Below are 17,889 nucleotides of genomic sequence, written 5' to 3'. Positions count from 1 at the left end.
TTAGAGATGGAAATTCAAGCTTTTGGGTGGTCTTACTAAGCCAGGATTCAGACACGGCAAGGACATCCCGGTTTGCGGAGTGTGCTAAAGCAGTGAATAAAACAAACTTAGGGAGGAGGCTTCTAATGTTAACATGCATGAAACCAAGGCTTTGACGGTTACAGAAGTCGACAAATGAGAGCGCCTGGGTTATGGGAGTGGTGCTGGGGGCTGCAGGGCCTGGGTTAACCTCTACATCAACAGATAAGGGTACGGCTAAAGGCTATAAGAACTGGTCGTCAGGTGCGTTTGGAACAGAGTAAAAGGAGCATATTTCTGGGTGCGGAAGAATAGATTCAAGGCATTAATGTACAGACAAGGGTATGGTAGGATGTGAATACAGTGGAGGTAAACCTAGGCATTGAGTGACGACGAGATAGGTTTTGTCTCTAGAGGCACCATTTAAGCCAGGTTAGGTCACTGCAGGTGTGGGGGGTGGAACAAAAGGGCTAGCTAAGGCATATTGAGCAGGGCTGGAGGCTCTACAGTGAAAGAAGACAATCACTAACCAAAACAGCAATAGAGGCGGCATATTGACATTAGGGAGAGGCATGTGTAGCCGAGTGATCATAGGGTCCAGTGAGTAGCTAGGCGAGCTGGAGACAGGGCGATTCAGACAGCTAACGGGCTGGGGCTAGCAGATGGGCCTCCGGGGGACGTCGCAACGGAAGAGCTGGTTGAAACCCCCTCGGACGGTTACGTCGGCAGACCAGTCGTGATGGATCGGCGGGGCTCCGTGTCAGCAGTAAAAAGTCCAGGCCAATTGGCAAAAGAGGTATTGTAGCCCAAGAATTGGCTCATAGACCTCTTCAGCTAGCTGGGAGATGGGCCTAGCTCGAGGCTAGCTCCAGGCTCACTGGTGCTTGCTTCGGGACAGAAACGTTAGCCAGGTGTAGCCACTCAGATAGCAGCTAGCTAGCTGCGATGATCCGGTGTAAAGGTTCAGAGCTTCCGGTAGGAATCCGGTAATGTGGTAGAGAAAAAGCAGTCCGATATGCTCTGTGCAGACATCTACAGCTCGTAATGTTAAGTTATTTTTAGGGATTGCACTTTAGGAGATCTTATATTAACAGTAATCATTTTTATGGTATCCATTTTTACATCTATATATTGACCTTGTCTCGATCAACTGATTCCTACTGCATAACGTGTATTGTTTTTCCAAGTTTAGCCTTCACAGTAGCTCCTAGCTAATGTTAACCACGTGGTTGGTTGTCTCCGTGTTACTCTTTCCAGGCTGTGAAGCCAGCGAAGACGACGTGTTTGAAGGGACCCTACTAGCTGACCCAGATGAGCCGGTGGCGGTGTTACTGGCAGAGCCAGCTCCCATGGCTGCCACCGTCACCCTGGAGTGCTCCGACCCTGCTGAATACCCAGAGTCTGGCCAGGAGGAAACTCACACAGGTGGGATCTTCATCCACTGGAGACAATTCATTTGAGTTGAGCAAAGCATCTGTTAAAGTGATGCACAATTATAAAAATAAGTAGATGCACTTATCTCCCTGCATGTTTATAGACCAAAAAAAGCTGCAGATTAGGAGCTGCGTGGGTAGGGGTGTCTGTTTCCTCAACTAGCAGAGGGGCGGATAGACAAGTTTGCGCTCTGTCCAGTTCATCTTTTTTCCTTACCCTCGCCCTACTTGTTAGATTTTATGCACATTGATAGCGTGCTAGCTAGCAAACATCCTTGCCCTTTTATTTATCATAGTATTAGGCTAACAAGAGGCAGCAGCAATCTAAATGATCCGACCATAACATGCGAGGAGAAGTGATCGGATGAAATTATGTAATTGAGTAGACGAGAAATACAGCTTTGCTCTATCCAATCAGAGCAGCAGGGTCAACGTACAGCCCGCCCTTCTCTTTACAGACATGAAAACTAGCCAGTTGAGTTATTTAGACCAGTATTTCCCAACCCTGGTCCTCGAGTACCCCCAACAGTACACATTTGTATTGTAACACTGGACAAGCCACCTGATTCAACTAATCATCAATCCCTCAATGAACTGAATGAGGTCTTTGTCCAGGGCTACAACATAAATGTGTTCTGTTGGGGGTACTGGTGGACCAGAGTTGGGGAACACTGATTTAGACCACGTAGCACCTCGCACTTGATTGAAAGATGCGCACGGGCACCTGAAAATTACTTTTTCAGATTGCGGATAAAAAATTGCCTATATCTGTTACGATACTTTTTTGTCTGAATACTAGGCACACCCCTCATACAAATGGTATTCAGAATTCACTGCAACATTGTGTTTAGAATATTAGAGATGTACGTCATGCATCAATGATTTTGTTTTGACTTTGTGGAGTTTCCTGTAGAACAGGTATTTTACGGTAATAGCCGACACGGTACTGCGTGTAATGAAATGAATGGTCTCATGTCACTATAGTGCACTACATAGGGATTAAGCTGCCATTTGGGACTTGGCCATTGAGTTGAACGAAATGAATGGTCTCATGTCATGGAAGTGACCGACTGAGTATTGGGTTGTCTATTCCCGCTGTGTGACGAGCAGGCAGTGAGACCCAGCAGGAGAGCCCTCAGGAGGACCTCCGGGAACACCTGAAGAAGACCCTGGAGTTCTGTCTTTCCCGGTGAGTAACAGCCATACTACACACTGGCTGTGTCACAAATTACATCTTATTCCCTGTATAGTGCACTACATTTGACCAGACCCAATAGTGCTCTGGTCAATGGGCCCTGGGTGAAAGTAGTGCACTATATATACAGGGGGTTAAATGTTTCTTGATGCAGCGGATTTCCATCAAATGGATTATCTTTTTTCCAATTTTGAAAAGGACTAGAATTGGTCAAACTCGCAGTTTAATACATGTACAGAATTATCCTCTTTCCCTGAAAGCATGAGGGTCATGAAATTTTTACGTGAAAGGGGAGGTTAACTTGGTCCCAGAGAATCGATCTGTCAGTGTCAGTCAATGGATTTTGTCTTGTTGTCTCTCTTGTTGCTTTAACCCTTGTATATAGGAAGTAGGTTGCCATTTGGTACACAGGCATTGTCTACTACAATACAGCCAATAATGCAGCAACCATATAAACTACAGTTGAGCAGCACAGATGCACAGCTCTGCCATTACAGAACACAGAACCAGCCAGACAGAACTTTCATTGACTCTTAGGGGAGATAGCTAGGGGATTCATTTACACCACAACTGTACCACTTGTTATGCTCTTCCCCATAATTGTCGATCCCAGGTTGTAGTTTTTATTTTTTACCTTTTCTCCCCAATTTCGTGATATCCGATTGGTAGTTAGTCTTGTCTCATCGCTGCAACTCCCGTACGGACTCGGGAGAGGCGAAGGGCGAGAGCCGTGCGTCCTCCGAAACACAACCCTGCCAAGCCGCACTGCTTCTTGACACAATACCCACTTAACCCGGAAGCCAGCCGCACCAATGTGTCGGAGGAAACGCCGTACACCTAGCAACCGTGTCAGCGTGCATTGCGCCTGGCGAACTCGGGAAAGGCGGCTCCACAGGAGTCGCTAGAGCGCGATGGGACAAGAACATCCCTGCCGGCCAAACCCCTCCCCTAACTCGGACGAAGCTGGGCCAATTGTGTGCCGCCCCATGGGTCTCCCGTCGTGGCTGGCTGCGACAGAGCCCGGACAAGGACCAGGATCTCTAGTGGCACAGCTAGCACTGTGATGCAGGGCCTTAGACCACTGAGCCACTCGAGAGGCCGGGCTGTAGATTTTGTTGATGGTGATTAAGTGCTGCCTATTTTAGAATGCAGCCAGTAAAATGTGTTGCTATGATGACGAACAGCGGTCGCATTCTCATTAGTTCTATCTTCTGCCCTTTGTGGAAGGCTTGCTCTAAATGAAAGCTTTATTTCATGCTGTCAAATGTACTTGTGGCTGCTGTGGGGAGGGAGGAGTGCCTTAGGCTACAGGGAGTGACTCAACTTTTTTGTCTTCTCTCAGAGAGAATCTGTCCAGCGACATGTATCTTATCTCTCAGATGGATAGTGACCAATATGTGCCAATCGTGACGGTAGCTAACCTGGACCACGTCAAGAAACTCAGCACGGATGTGGAGTTGATTGTCGATATCCTACGGTGTAAGTGACAGTCCTTTTCTTCTTTTTTTTTTCTTTTTTACTAGACTTAATGTTTACTTATAGCATTTTTTTTTTTTACACTATAGAGACATTGTTGGGAATGGAGGTTTCATTTTACTTAGAGAATTTGTGTTATGGATTTCAGTTGTATCAGTTAACCTTGCTCTGTACAACACCAATTCCTAGCTAAATTTACATAGCAATAAGGTTTTGATTTTAAATTCACTGGACTTACTTATTTCCCTGCCTCCATAGCTCTGCCGTTGGTCCAGGTGGATGAGAAGGGGGAGAAGGTGAGACCCAACCAGAACCGCTGCATCGTCATCCTCAGAGAGGTCCCTGAGAGCACTCCCATAGAGGTATGTTCACTGGCTAGCCTCTGGCCAGGGTCCTTAGGGTTCTGTTCAAAAGCAGTGCACTAAATGGGGAATAGGGTGTTGTTTGGGACACAGATTCAGTTTGCTAAAGAAATCATGCATTTAGAATGATTTTATTTTAAACAATGCAGTACACTGACTACAAATGGTCAGTGGGTGTTGTGGTCAGTGGGTGCACTCGCCCCGAGACACAGGCAAGGCAAAGCCCCGGCCCAGATGGTTTTTCCAAGTGCGGGGAAAAAAACCAAGTCCCACCCGACACCCGGGCGGGCATAGAATTGAGCTACTCTTAACTGTCAGGGCCAGCACCTGCATCACAGCGTTAAAGCCAAATCATAAATTGTGAAACCAAAACATACAATATAATCCCATCCCCACCCTCACCCCTGATTGCAGGACCTAAAACATTTATACTGTACATTTGTGCATATAATTATTCTAACACTCATCTATTCCACCCTTCAGACATGCCACAGATCAACCGATCTTTCCTTATAAATCATCGTCATACCATTCTCCCATGGTGTCTCACTAGCGACTGGAACCTCCCCATCTGCAACATTTCTGCCGAAATTAAAAATACAAATAAAAAGTTTTACCCAAGAGCACAATGATATTTCCTGTTGACTGACTGACTGATCCTTCAAATCCACCAGCAATACAGTTTGCAGTTCTAACTGCCCCCTGATATTATGGCATAAGAAACCATGTACTACATTAGACTGTATCCAGTATGGTAGAAAGTGGAACAAAATAACAGGTTTTTAACAAGATAAGGTCATTCTAGTACAAGCTCTTATATGATTATGCTATATGTGTGTTTTAACCATGGCAAGGAAGGTCATTTCTTGTTTTGAGTGCGCAGCACATTACTCTAGCCTAATATTTGCTAAGAGTTGTTTTCCTGGAATGGTGTAAAAACCTGTCTCTGCGTCAATGATTCGTTTGCACACCTTCCTCCTAGCCATGTTATAGACACCCTGTTGTTGGACTTTGAGAAAGTAATGGTAATGGTACGTTGTTTTGTTTATGTAGTGTTTAGAGGTTTCATCTATTGTGCCTCATGTGCCAGTACCATGTCGTGCAGTGTGACAAATTAAAGGGTGCCGTTTTTAGCAGTTCAAAACATTTGAATGGTATTATGGTCAGTTATTTCAGTCTGAACCGCACTCCCATCGGGGAATATTGACTAAATTTGACGTTGATAGGGCCCACTCCTCTCGTATTTTTTGTTTATTACATAGGATAGAGATAAGAGGGAGGTGCTGAAAATAGCAGTTTGCTAGATTCAATCGAATGCTGCAGCAATGTGTTCCAGAGGCAGCAGCTTAGACTGCAAAACCACCCTAAGCCACAATTGGGGCCTATTCAGTCGACACCAGGAACTTGTTCACAGTATCGAAGGAGTTTTGACGTTAAGCTTGACATTTGCTCTTGTTTTGCAGGAGGTCGAGGCTCTTTTTAAAGGAGAGAACTTACCTAAATTCATCAATTCTGAGTTTGCCTACAACGACAACTGGTTCATCACCTTTGAATCGGAAGCAGATGCACAACAGGTCAGAAACATTCAAGAATGTTGCACTATTGTAGGATTTAGTAATGGTGCATGAAGCAACTTTTTTTCCTAGCACGTCATGTTTTAGGATTGTAGGGCTGGGTCAGTGAAACTGCCATGCTACCTGCCACTAACTGCCCTGCTATGGGTTTGGTGGTCTGGTGTACTATTGCTAGTTGCTACCATACAGTGTTTCATACTGGCCATGAGCTTACATTCGTGGGTATTTAAAAAATCCTGCTCTGTCTGAAGTTTTCATTTATCCTATTTTCCAGGCATATCAGTATCTTCGTGAAGAAGTGAAAACCTTCCAAGGGAAGCCTATTAAGGTAAGCTAATTAATTAGTGAACTTTAATTAAACTAATATGAACATGACCCATAAACTGTAAATTCTGGAGTATTTCCAAGTATGGTGGTTCAGAACCTTTTCCGTCAGCAGAGCAACCAAAACGAATGCTTTCCCCCCCAGTGGATAACATAATTCAATATGCAGTTGTTGTATGGGTTCATTTAGTGTTGATGTGACATAAGGCCTCAGACAAATGTAGCTTTTTTATCAAAATCTTTGTGCACCGCTTTGAAATGCTTACTTTGCTGATAAGTTTGAGGAAAAAATATATTTTCTATTCTCAAATCTCAGGCACGGATTAAGGCGAAGGCAATCGCTATCAACACTTTTATGCCAAAGAATGGCTACCGCCCGGTGGAGGTTCACCCTTACGCTCAGCAGCAACAACGTTACACCTCCTACTACATACCTCCAGTGTACAGCCCTCAGCAGCAGTTCCCCCTCTACAGCCTCATCACTCCACAGGCCTGGTCAGCCACCCACAGCTTCATAGACCCTTCGCTGGTGAGGACAACAGGCGTGCCCACACACAACCTAAAATCTAGTTTAGGGTTGCAAAATTCCAGTAACTTTCCCAAAAGTCTGGTTTTCCCTCCTGATTTTGGGAATTTTCCAACTGGGATTTCTGGGAAACCTGGACATTTTTAGTTAGAAAGTTTCTAGGATTTTGCCAACCTACCACCCACAAGGCTACAATACAGGCCATTCCTAATTTCACTGTATAATATGCTACTAGAACTCTTGTAAAAGTCAATGATTTTGTGTTTCCTTTTCTAACAGGTTACCCAATTTCACAACACTCAATTTATCAATGGATTTACAACATCCCATAGTTTTAAACCAGCGACGTCTCCTCTTGCTGGTGTTAGGCACTACTCTCCCAGGAATAGGTGGGTACCCTGAGATTCACCATCTAATGTAGACAATACCAACCTGTGCCTGTATTCACAAAGCATCTCACAATTGGAGTGCTGATCTAGGATCTGGTCCCTCGTGTGTGTATATAAGGTCAAGCTGATTTGTATATACAGTATATCAGCACTCCTACTCTTGAGTCTTTGAGTATGGGCCCAGAATTCTAGATTGCTGTGCTTGTATAGATAGGATCTTCAAATATGATATTGTTTCTTTTCAGGAATCACACTCACAGTAAACCTCACCTGAGGCCCACAATACCCAACATGGATCAGCGCGGCACAGGGCTCCTGGACAGCCCCACCATCTTCAACTTCCCCACGGAGCGAATTCTGAACGGGGTACCGCGGGGTTCCCCCCAAATGACGCACCTCCCGAGCCAGAACAGAACCAGGTTACCCCCCTCCACCATGACCTACCCCAGGAGAGACATCAGTACAGGTCGTGTAGAGCCCGTCAGCACTGACTACTCACTGGGCATGGGCCGGGGAAGGTAAGGTATCCTCCACTATATGCATGATCATCACCACCATAGACCTCCATAGGCGGTTTCCCAAATGGTACCCTATTTGTTATTTAGTGCACAACTTTAGTCCCAGGCCCTGGTGCTCTGGTCAACAGTAGTGCACTGAATAAGGTGCTATTTGGAGCGGATTATAGTATTACAACAAAGTGAGCAAGGTGCTCACGTTTTGAATTAAAATCTCTGTTGTGCTAAGTTAGGCTTCAAATAGAATACAATTGTCTGTGAATTTTTCAAATGTTCTCTTAAAGGACAAATATTTATGGTTCTAGGAAAAAGAGGGACGACAACAAGTTTACAGTAAGTACATATTTTTTAATTTATCTCCTCTTAGCCTTGTCTTTGACTTGGAGAAAGAGCCATCAGTGGTGCTGCTGCAAGCTTTTCAGGCAGTGACATCTTCTGACTGAATTTCAATATTGCAGGTCTTTTGTACGTACAGTTGGCTGGCTTTGTGGGTGTCCCAAATGCACCAAATTAATATGGTGCATTAATTTTGACCAGACCCCTATAGGCCCTGGTCAAAAGTAGTGCACTATATAGGCAATAGGGTGCCATTTGGGATGCTGTCTTTACTCTGTGACTGACTATATTTGATGCTGTTCTGTTGTGTAGAGTGGCTACCCAGTCTGACGGTGTTTCATGCTATTCTGTTGTATAGAGAATGGCTACCCAGTCGCCACCCCCTCCTCAGAAGCCCCCGTCCCCCAGCTTTGAGCTGGGGCTCTCCAGCTTCCCCCCTCTGCCTGGGGCCGCAGGCCACCTCAAAACCCCTGATGACATGTTTGAGAACAGACTGGCCAGCATGGTATTAGGAGCCACAGAGGACAGGGTCAGTATCTACCAACACAAGCGCTCATCTCCAGGCCACCATACTCTGTGTTCCAAATGGCACCCTATTCCATATATATAGTGCACTACTTTTGACCAGGGAATATGGTGCCAATTGGGAATCAGGCAAGCTCTTATCGCCAAGCCAGCATACTCAATAACTCAGCTCAACATTTCATCTTTGCCGTTAGTTGTATTGTTTTTCATGTCTTTTTGTATCGTTCCAGAATGTAAGCGTTGATGCCAGCTCTGCAGGTGCCCTCCCCTCAGGAGGACCCAAGGAGCCACTAAGGACGGTCACTTCTCCACAGCCCCCGAACCTCCAGCCCACTGCTCCCCTGAACCCAGGACCAGCCTCTGGCCCTGTCCGTGTTTCCTCCAAACCTGCAGAGTGAGTGTAGGACATGTTTTCCCTTCATGTAACACTTTGGATCCAACCACCTCCCCCACACACACACACTATTTCCATCAAAATGTGTAAGCATACCCCCACTAACATGATTTGTATAGAAAAACAGAACAGTGTGCTTTACATCTCATACTCATCTTTTGTCTCACCATTTCCTTGTCCCATTTGATAACGTGGAACACCATTGTTGTTGATGTCAACTGAATTTGTGTAGAGAGAGAGAACATAACTGACTTGGAAGCATTTCATGTCATTCACATCATTGTGTGAAATAAATGTTTTTCAGGGAAGTGAAGGTTCTGGAGGTGAATCAGGAGACTCAGGTCTCTATGGAGCGCATCACTACTGCTCTGTACACCGCTAGCAAATCTGTTCAAGTCAATGGTACTGCTACAGTAAGTAAGCTGTCTAAAGCATTTTAAACATAATCAGGTCCATTTTCCATATTATTAGCTGATAAAGATTTTTTGATAGTCATAGATACAGGTAACTGCCCAAATACAGGAAACTCCAACAAAAAGTGTCTTAATAGGGAGGCGGGCTACCACTAGCCAAAACAGCTTCAATGCACCTTGGCATAGATTCTTCAAGCGTCTGGAACTCTATTGGAGGGATGCGACACCATTCTTCCACAATAAATTCCATAATTTGGTGTTTTGTTGATGCTGGAAAAAGCAGTCTTAGGCACCGGGCCAGAATCTCCCGTAAGTGTTTAATTGGGTTGAGATCTGGTGACTGAGACAGCCATGGCACATGGTTTACATCGTTTTCATGCTCATCTGACCATTGTGACGACTCGTGCCCTGTGGATGGGGGCATTGTAATCCTATGGGGGCATAGCTATGGTAGCCAAAATATTGACCTGCCCAGTATTTTTATACATGACCCTAAGCATGATGGGATGTTAATTGCTTAATTAACTCAGGAACCACAGTTGTACGGAAGCACCTGCTTTTAAAATACTTTTTATCCCTCATTTACTCAAGTGTTTCCATTATTTTGGCAGTTACCTGTAAATGCTGATTTGTGGTCGGTAATAATCATGTTTTCTGGACTTTAATATGTCAAACCAGTGGGCATAGTCAATGTCCTATGAAATGAATCACCTACAAGTATGTGTTTTGTTTTGTTGTTAGGAACTGCGAAAGCCCTCTTACGCTGAGATCTGCCAGAGGATTAAAGACCACGCTCCGATACTACAGGCCCCTAAAGAGGCCAAACCAGCCAGCAGCGCTGCCTCCGCAGGAGAGGAGAAGAAGTGCACTGACGCAGCCCCAGGGGACAGGGGTGAGCCAAAGGTCACCCGAGAGACATACCCATGCTCCTCCAAGTCTGCCACCCTCGGCAGACCCCGAGAGGTCCGGAGACCGACCGGCCGGTGGACTTCACCACCCCCCCACCACCCAGGGAAGGGTGTCAGCAGCAAAGATCTCAACACTCCCCCAAAGTCCCCGCAGTAACCCCCCCCACTGCAATCAAGTCAATTTCAAAACAAAAATGTGAGAGTGAAAGAAATCTGAAAAAGTCAGGGCTATTCAAATACAACCTATTCCAAAATCACCAGTCATTCATAGCATAGAGAGGATGCCTTTCTGGATCAGGGCTTTCAGACAATAGCACTTTAGTGTGCATATAGAGCACCGTTAATCATTTTTACTTATTTATTTTTGGAGGGTTTATTATTATTTTTTTTGTTAATCTGAACATGTACTCCTGTTCAGATTAGTGGGATAAATTCATATGTCCAAAGTATTGTGAGGTCATCAGTGGAAGCCAACAACGGGTGAATGAAAGGAAGCAGATGAGGAACAGAGTAGCTGTTGCCATGTCATTTGTTGTGGCTGTGAGGGGGTGTCTGTATGTCTTGTATGCAGTCCTGTTAAGTGGTGATGTGATTTCATTGCAGGGTGTGATGATCACCATATCAGTCAGACAAGATGACTGTGCCCCAAATGGTTCCCTATGTAGTGCACTACTTTCGATCAAAAGTAGTGCACTACATATGGAATAAGGTACCATTAGGGACGCAGCTATGATGTGTTTTACATATTTGTGTTCATATTCAAGGTCAACTAGTCCAGGCTCATTTTACGGACTTAACTAAAATCCTCAGAAGATGACTTACTTTCTGAGGGACTTCACCACCGGTGTCATTTATCAAAACTAGATTACCTTTTTGCCAACACGGAACACTTTATCTCGTTAGAACACCAGCATTTGAGGAGAATACATTTATTTGCATACTGGTTTTGATCGTTGGTACAAGTACTACTTGTTGCGTGCTGGTGGTTTTGAGAGCGCCTTAGACTTTCTTTATCTGGTATTTCTTGTGGTAAAGAATTACATTTAGTTGTTTTCTGTTGTCCAATGCAGGAGTCTGTTTCCTAGCCGTGTAAAGCACATTGCTAGTTAGTCCTCGTAGAGAGCCACTATCAGGGTCAGTAGAAATCTACATGCATTTTGATCTTGGAAAAAGCAGATGAGGGTCGTTCCAGCAATTCGGTGCCTTTTTGAGATGTGTAACTTGGTCCAATTTAATTTCTTCACTTTATTTTTACTTTCTGTCATAAAGAGCACGTAAAACTTAATTGACACATTTTCCCATCTCAGCGTTAAATAAAAAATTTCTATAGTAAGTGACAAAATAAGTAACACGGTTGACTGTCGCAGGGCTGACAATTTCATCTTAGATCAGCCGTGAATCCCATATTGAAAGGTGGAATGGAAGTTTGTTGTGTGTAACAGGGAGTGGCAATTGGCACCTTCACAAACATTTTTAAGTTAACATTTCTAGCCTGTCTATCTATGGGTAACAGGGTTGACGTGTTATGCTTGACTCGCTCAGTTTTCTACCACAAAACACCAGAAAATGGCAAAAGAGTAGAACCAGGTCACCTGCTTTTACACTATGATTTGACTAGATGTTCATGTTTCTTTTGGAGAAAAACATATTTAAAAAGGAATAGTTTAACTATATTAAAATGATAGTTTAGTTCACGTAACAGGTTTGACCATTAAATTGAGGGACACAGAAAATCACAAATAAAAAATTTATCTTCAGATATGACTGTCAATGCAACAAATTAACTAGGGCTTTACAATGATAGGTTAAAATATTCCTCGAAGTCACGGAGGGATTTTGAATTTAGGCACTTTAACAAGTCTTCATTCATATAAAGAATTTGATTTATTGAATTCCCATGTGGTCTATATTAAAAGGCACTTCATTTAATATAACACACTTTTAAAATTCAATGTTAGTGCACCATTTATACTTTAAATATCAAAGGGGTCCAAAAGTTAATCATTTCGTGGAACGACCCATAAATTCATCACATGGTGTCGATTGGTGCCTCTTGTGGACTATTTTCTTTCTTTACTATTTTGCTGTGAAACAAGCATGTCAGACTAGTTCAGCGGGCACATACGTTGGCAATGGATAGGCTACAGTGGAGGCTGCTCCGTGGAGGATGACTCATAATAATGGCTGGAACGGTGCGAATGGAATCAAACACTTAGAAACCATGTGTTTTGAAGTATTTGACACCGTTCCACTCCAGCCATTAACACGAGCCCGTTCTCCCCAATTAAGGTGCCACCAACCTCCTGTGCTCAGCTACTAGGAGTCGGCAGTAGGGTTTTGGCAGGGTGTAGTGACTTCATTCAAACAGTGGGATGTTTTATTTTAGATAGCTATGGTGCTAGCTAGAGGATGAACCTGGAACTTGCTACTTCAAATAATCTGGTACTGTACTTAGATAATAATACTTGATACATGTTGTCAACTAAACTTTGCACTTTGTTTTGTTTCTGGATTAATTAAGAAATCCATATTTTACCTACATACAGAAGCAAAAGGGAACCTAACATGTAAAGACAAATATGGAAAGGTCTGATGGTCACATAAGTAAGCCCTTTACAATTTCAGCTATACAACCAATAGATTTTCCCCCTAAAGAATGAACTGTCTTCTTGCCATTTGACTTGTGCATTATTATTATGTTGTGACAGGATGATCAGCTTTCAGAATCTCTCAAATGTTGACTAATTGTATTAACCTCTATGGGGATAAATTCACACACGAGTTAAACTTTTTTGTTTACTGCCATGTAAATGCCTATAAGACATACTTCCGTGCATGCTGAGAATAACAACTTTAGGCTTGGTATAGTCATTTTATTTTGTGCACACAACCTATGGAGTCACACTAATTTTATTTTATTGTTTTGCTTTTGAGGTAGTCATTTGTGAAACCACTGGTGCGTGGTGTTTTTTGAAGCTGTTTTAGCTTCTTATTCAGTATTACAGTAGTTAATTGTAATGTGGGTGTACACCTTAGAGAATGTGTACACCTGGTGGCTCAAATGGGAAAATTAAGTGGAATTGGTTAAAAGGAAGAAGTACGATATTCTTTCCACTACAAATGTTATATTTGAAGGTAAACCATAATGCAGCCATTTTAGAAATAAGGTATTGCTTTATTCATTGGGTGACAGTCAAAAGAGTAGTAAACTGGACCCTGTGAGAATGCAGTGAATGAATGACCTTTGACCTGTTTGCATACTGTGAACCTGAGCAGCTTATAGATGAGTCCTTTCAGTTTGGGCAAGAAAATGTTGGGCAGAGGGGGCAGCACTCTTGGGTCATTCCAACTCCTTCCCCCTCACATACAGTAGAAGTGCCCCTGTTCACTGTAGGACTCAATATTTATTTTTGGCATGCTTTTTCTCTTTTTAGAATGCCTTCTGTAGATTTCTCCTGGCTCTCCATACAAAAACCATATAGCTTCCAAATTCCCCTCTGTACTCTGCATAAATGTATAAGTAGAAAAAAATAACTCATACATAAGTGGAACTTGTGCACTTCTTTAGTGTCTCATTGACGTCTTCCTGCAACAAGGAGTTGAATACTCTGCTTAGATAAGAGGACTCATTTTGGAGAGGAGACATTGCCTAAGTCACAGGATGGCCTGTACTGATAGTCATTGCTGCTTTTGATTTTGATGCGTTTGATTTTGGTTTGCAAAAACATCATTTAGTTTGATTTTGAAAGACTGGAATGCACTTGGGTGGACAGTCTTTAAATTGCAGAGTTTTTTTATTTTATTTATTTTAAAAAAAATCTGAGCTGGTATAAAAGACATGATGCACCATATCTGCTTATTTATAAACCAATGCTGTTTATTCCATGAGAGAGCATATTTTTTTTTATTTTTAAGAAGAAATATACAATATACAACTGTATATTTTCCATCCAGTGTTTGAAAAACTTGAATTTTATTTAAACTTGAAAATGACTTTGCCTTAACTTTTATATGAGACAATGTAGAGTTTATTTCTTTTCAAACCCCAAAATGTTACTAAGGGTAACACATCTAAATGTTTAGTCATACCAAACATCACAAGTCTTACTAGGTCTTAAAGTACAAATCTAGCAGCATTCTTTGGGAGGGGTGGGTGTAAAATTGTAAGAAAATAATCTAATTTGATTAACCTTGTTTCTACTTCCTATTTTCAGTTTGTTTTGGGGAAATATAAATCCTGTAAATGCAAAATAGTAAATACTGTATCAAATATGTGCACTTTGAAGTGTGTGCTTTGCTTGTACAATTGTAAATAATCTGAAAAAATATAGAGGTACCTTAAAATGATTTAAAAAATATATATTGATCTTGTTGAAATATTAATGTGGCTTTTTGAGCTGGATGTAGGATAAAAACTAAATGTTGTGATTTGAATTTGGGGGGAAAAGTATTCTTTTTTTTATTTTTTATTCTGGTGTGAAGAATTGCGTCTCCCTCACTTTGCGACAGGGAAGGTTGTCTGATTGTAACTTTTTAAATGTCATTCTCATTCCATGTCCTTGTTGTGTTTTTCAACCCCTGGTAGACAATGTTTTCTGTTGGCCAGCCTCTTCACTGTGCACAGTGAGAAAAGGGAAGAACCTACCTGTCGTACAAACACAAATCCTTAAATGAAAGCACAGTCAGTACTATTATCTGACGGACAGTGCTTATAGCAGTCTGTGTGATTTAGCCCATACAAGAATTCTTTATCACAGTAAAGCACATTTTTAAGCACAGGAACATCAAATATTTCACACACAACCAATTTCAAGTCCATAGCAGCATACTGTATAATTGTACCAGACAAAAACCTTACATGTTTGGAGTGAAGGTGATTTAAGCATTGTTGATATTCTGTTTTGTTTTTCTTTTTTGAAGGTTTGTTTTTCATGAAGATGTACGTCAACTGAACTTTCGTAGCCCCCAGCACTAAACTTCACAAATAAAAATTCCATTGGTAGGCTTTTACCAGTGTTTAGACTCAAGTATAATAGTGTAGATATTTGTACACATATTTCAGCAAGAAAATTAGTTTTCTGGCACATACTGTATAACATATACTGTGCATTGTCTTTTTATCAGTTGATCACACATGTGGACTGCATTTATCTGTGCCATTCATTTGTTTCAACCTGGCAGTTTTTGACTTGTACTTTAATTAAACACTTGACATTATATTTGTTACTGAGGAAGTGTAGCTGGTCTGGAAACTATAACTGGGAATAATAATCTGATACCACTGACATTAGACACAGTACTCATAGCAACCCGCATCTGATCTGGCTAATGAAGTATAGGTATGTACATTTTAAGCTAGTCTATACTAGTCTATGCTAGTAGGCCTTTCTAATGCAAAATGCTAATACTTTTTTTTGCAGATTGGGTATTGATATGTTATCGGGCTGGGCACTGAGTTTGTATGAGAAAGTGTTTGTTTGTGGGAAGTTAACCAAACACGAATGCAAAATTGACTGCCGGTTGAAGTAAAGTAAACCAAAGGGTGATTAGCCAGCCAGGTGTGTGCAGCATGATTCTGTTATTGGTTTCTCTCCTGAAGATGATGGCACTGCTTACAGTACGAAAGTGTTTAACTTTTTCTTCTTTTGCGCACACTACTAAAGCCCTGTTGTAATGTTCGGGCTGTTCTTGTGTTACTGTGCACAGACAGTGTGTCTCATATCAAGCGGTCTCGTTCTCCCTGCTCAGTTCGCTTCTTTCTGTTACGTCTCACCAGTTTGATAGTGCCATGTATTTTTTGCAAAGGTTGCAGCTTGTTGTAAATTGACTGTGTAAAGTGATGTTATAATGCACCAACTGACTGGAATGAGACTATCCAATTGTCTCACTATCAAATCACTGTGTTCAATTAACTCATTTTTACGCTAACAGCAGTGGACAATCGATGACTTGATGGGGAGAATAACCTAACGGTAACAGTTGTTCATTGAGGTTTCTTTGAGGGCTTTTGATTTTTGTCTTAACTTTTCTTCCATTTAAGACTGGAATCAAGTGTACATGTCAACTATCGATAATTTAAGTTACTCTTGTGTAATGATGTAAAACTGTCTAATTTGGAGAGAAAAAAATGTAGCTTATTGAAAAATAAAGATTTAGGCACTGTTAATGAGTTGTCTCGTGATTGTGGTACACACAATCTGGGGGTTGGTCCAGAAAGCAGAATGAGTGAGTTAGCCAGCTAACTACCCTAAATATTGTGTACAAAACATTAGGGCATCGACTGACCAGACACCAGGTGTCTTTCCATGGTGTCTTTCCATTACATAGACTGACCAGGTGAATCTAGGTGATGGCTATGATCCCTTGATGTCACTTAAATCCACTTCAATCACTGTGTATGAAGGGGAGTGGATGAGTTAAAGAAGGATTTTTAAGTCTTGAGACATGGATTATGTGTGCCATTCAAAGGGTGAATGGGCAAGACAAAATATTTAAGTGCCTTTTGAACGGGGTATGGTAGAGGTGCCAGGCGCACCTGTTTGAGTGTATCAAGATCTGCAGTGTATCAAGAATGGTCCACCACCCAAAGGACATCCAGCCAACTTGACAACTGGGAAGCATTGGAGTCAACATGGGCCAGCATCCCTATGGAACGCTTTCGACACCTTGTAGAGTCCATGCCCTGACGAATTGAGGCTGTTCTGAGGGCTGAAGGGGGTGCAACTCAATATTTGGAAGTGTTCCTAATATTTTGTATACTGTGTAGACTTGAAATGGTATAATTGACTTAACAACCCATATCAAAGTTAATATTTCTAAATTAACCAGAAAATATAGGCATATGACTGTCAGCTTCGTAGCTGGCTAAATTAATCCTGCTTTCTGGGACACCCCACAGCTTCTCTCTATTTATTTTCTAGTGCTAGATTTGCTTTCTCGCAGAAATTGCCTGGAATCCTGTTTTCTACCAGGGTTGGTTGTTTTTGGCCATCTCATTCAAACTGCACATGTTATAATGCCATGAGCCATTGTCCAAAACTAGAAAGGTGTTTCAGAAATTCCTTTTTTGTCTGGTTTTTCAGCAGGCAAGTTAACATACACAAAGCCATTGTCCATCCACCACATCATATCCAAGCCTACGGGAATGCTGTTCTGTATTTTCATGCAAAATACTAGCCACAAGGTGGCAACATATTCACACAAGGACATCTTGGAGGATTTGTTCCACAGCACACCAAAATCCTATTAGGGTAAGCCAGCGTATCACTCCCCACACAAAACCATAGGCTTCTTCAAACATCTCATCGGTCCACAGTTTGATTTGATCCGATTGTCTTGCAGCTGCAGCCATTTTGTTAACAAGTAGACCTGTTCATAAGCAATTTGTAACCCCTCTATAAAAAGACTTCTCCAGTGGTAGGCTTTCTATTCAAGCACATGTTCCTCCCACTCTGTTTTCCATGTCATGGCTGTTTTGCATTTTATGGATGAGTCTCGAATG

The 17,889-nt window shown here is 42.2% G+C and overlaps 1 protein-coding gene across 1 annotated transcript in view; it reads left to right on the top strand.

Moving 5' to 3' along the window:
• The window catches only part of LOC120020388 (la-related protein 4B-like), a 38,965-nt gene extending 22,411 nt beyond the window's left edge, over positions 1 to 16,554 (top strand). The window contains exons 4-17 of the mRNA XM_038964003.1: positions 1,276 to 1,443; positions 2,562 to 2,640; positions 3,989 to 4,125; positions 4,381 to 4,484; positions 5,948 to 6,058; positions 6,333 to 6,386; positions 6,699 to 6,911; positions 7,188 to 7,297; positions 7,543 to 7,815; positions 8,118 to 8,145; positions 8,507 to 8,677; positions 8,904 to 9,067; positions 9,372 to 9,480; positions 10,222 to 16,554. Coding sequence (XP_038819931.1) covers positions 1,276 to 1,443; positions 2,562 to 2,640; positions 3,989 to 4,125; positions 4,381 to 4,484; positions 5,948 to 6,058; positions 6,333 to 6,386; positions 6,699 to 6,911; positions 7,188 to 7,297; positions 7,543 to 7,815; positions 8,118 to 8,145; positions 8,507 to 8,677; positions 8,904 to 9,067; positions 9,372 to 9,480; positions 10,222 to 10,545 — 2,045 coding nt within the window. The 3' untranslated portion in view covers positions 10,546 to 16,554. The remainder of the gene's footprint in view (positions 1 to 1,275; positions 1,444 to 2,561; positions 2,641 to 3,988; positions 4,126 to 4,380; positions 4,485 to 5,947; positions 6,059 to 6,332; positions 6,387 to 6,698; positions 6,912 to 7,187; positions 7,298 to 7,542; positions 7,816 to 8,117; positions 8,146 to 8,506; positions 8,678 to 8,903; positions 9,068 to 9,371; positions 9,481 to 10,221) is intronic.
• Positions 16,555 to 17,889: the final 1,335 nt, after the last annotated feature.

This window comes from Salvelinus namaycush, chromosome 25, assembly GCF_016432855.1.
Source record: "Salvelinus namaycush isolate Seneca chromosome 25, SaNama_1.0, whole genome shotgun sequence".
Lineage (NCBI taxonomy): Eukaryota > Metazoa > Chordata > Actinopteri > Salmoniformes > Salmonidae > Salvelinus > Salvelinus namaycush.
The sequence above is the reverse complement of the archived record's forward strand: the minus strand, read 5'-3'. Positions and strand labels throughout refer to the sequence as shown.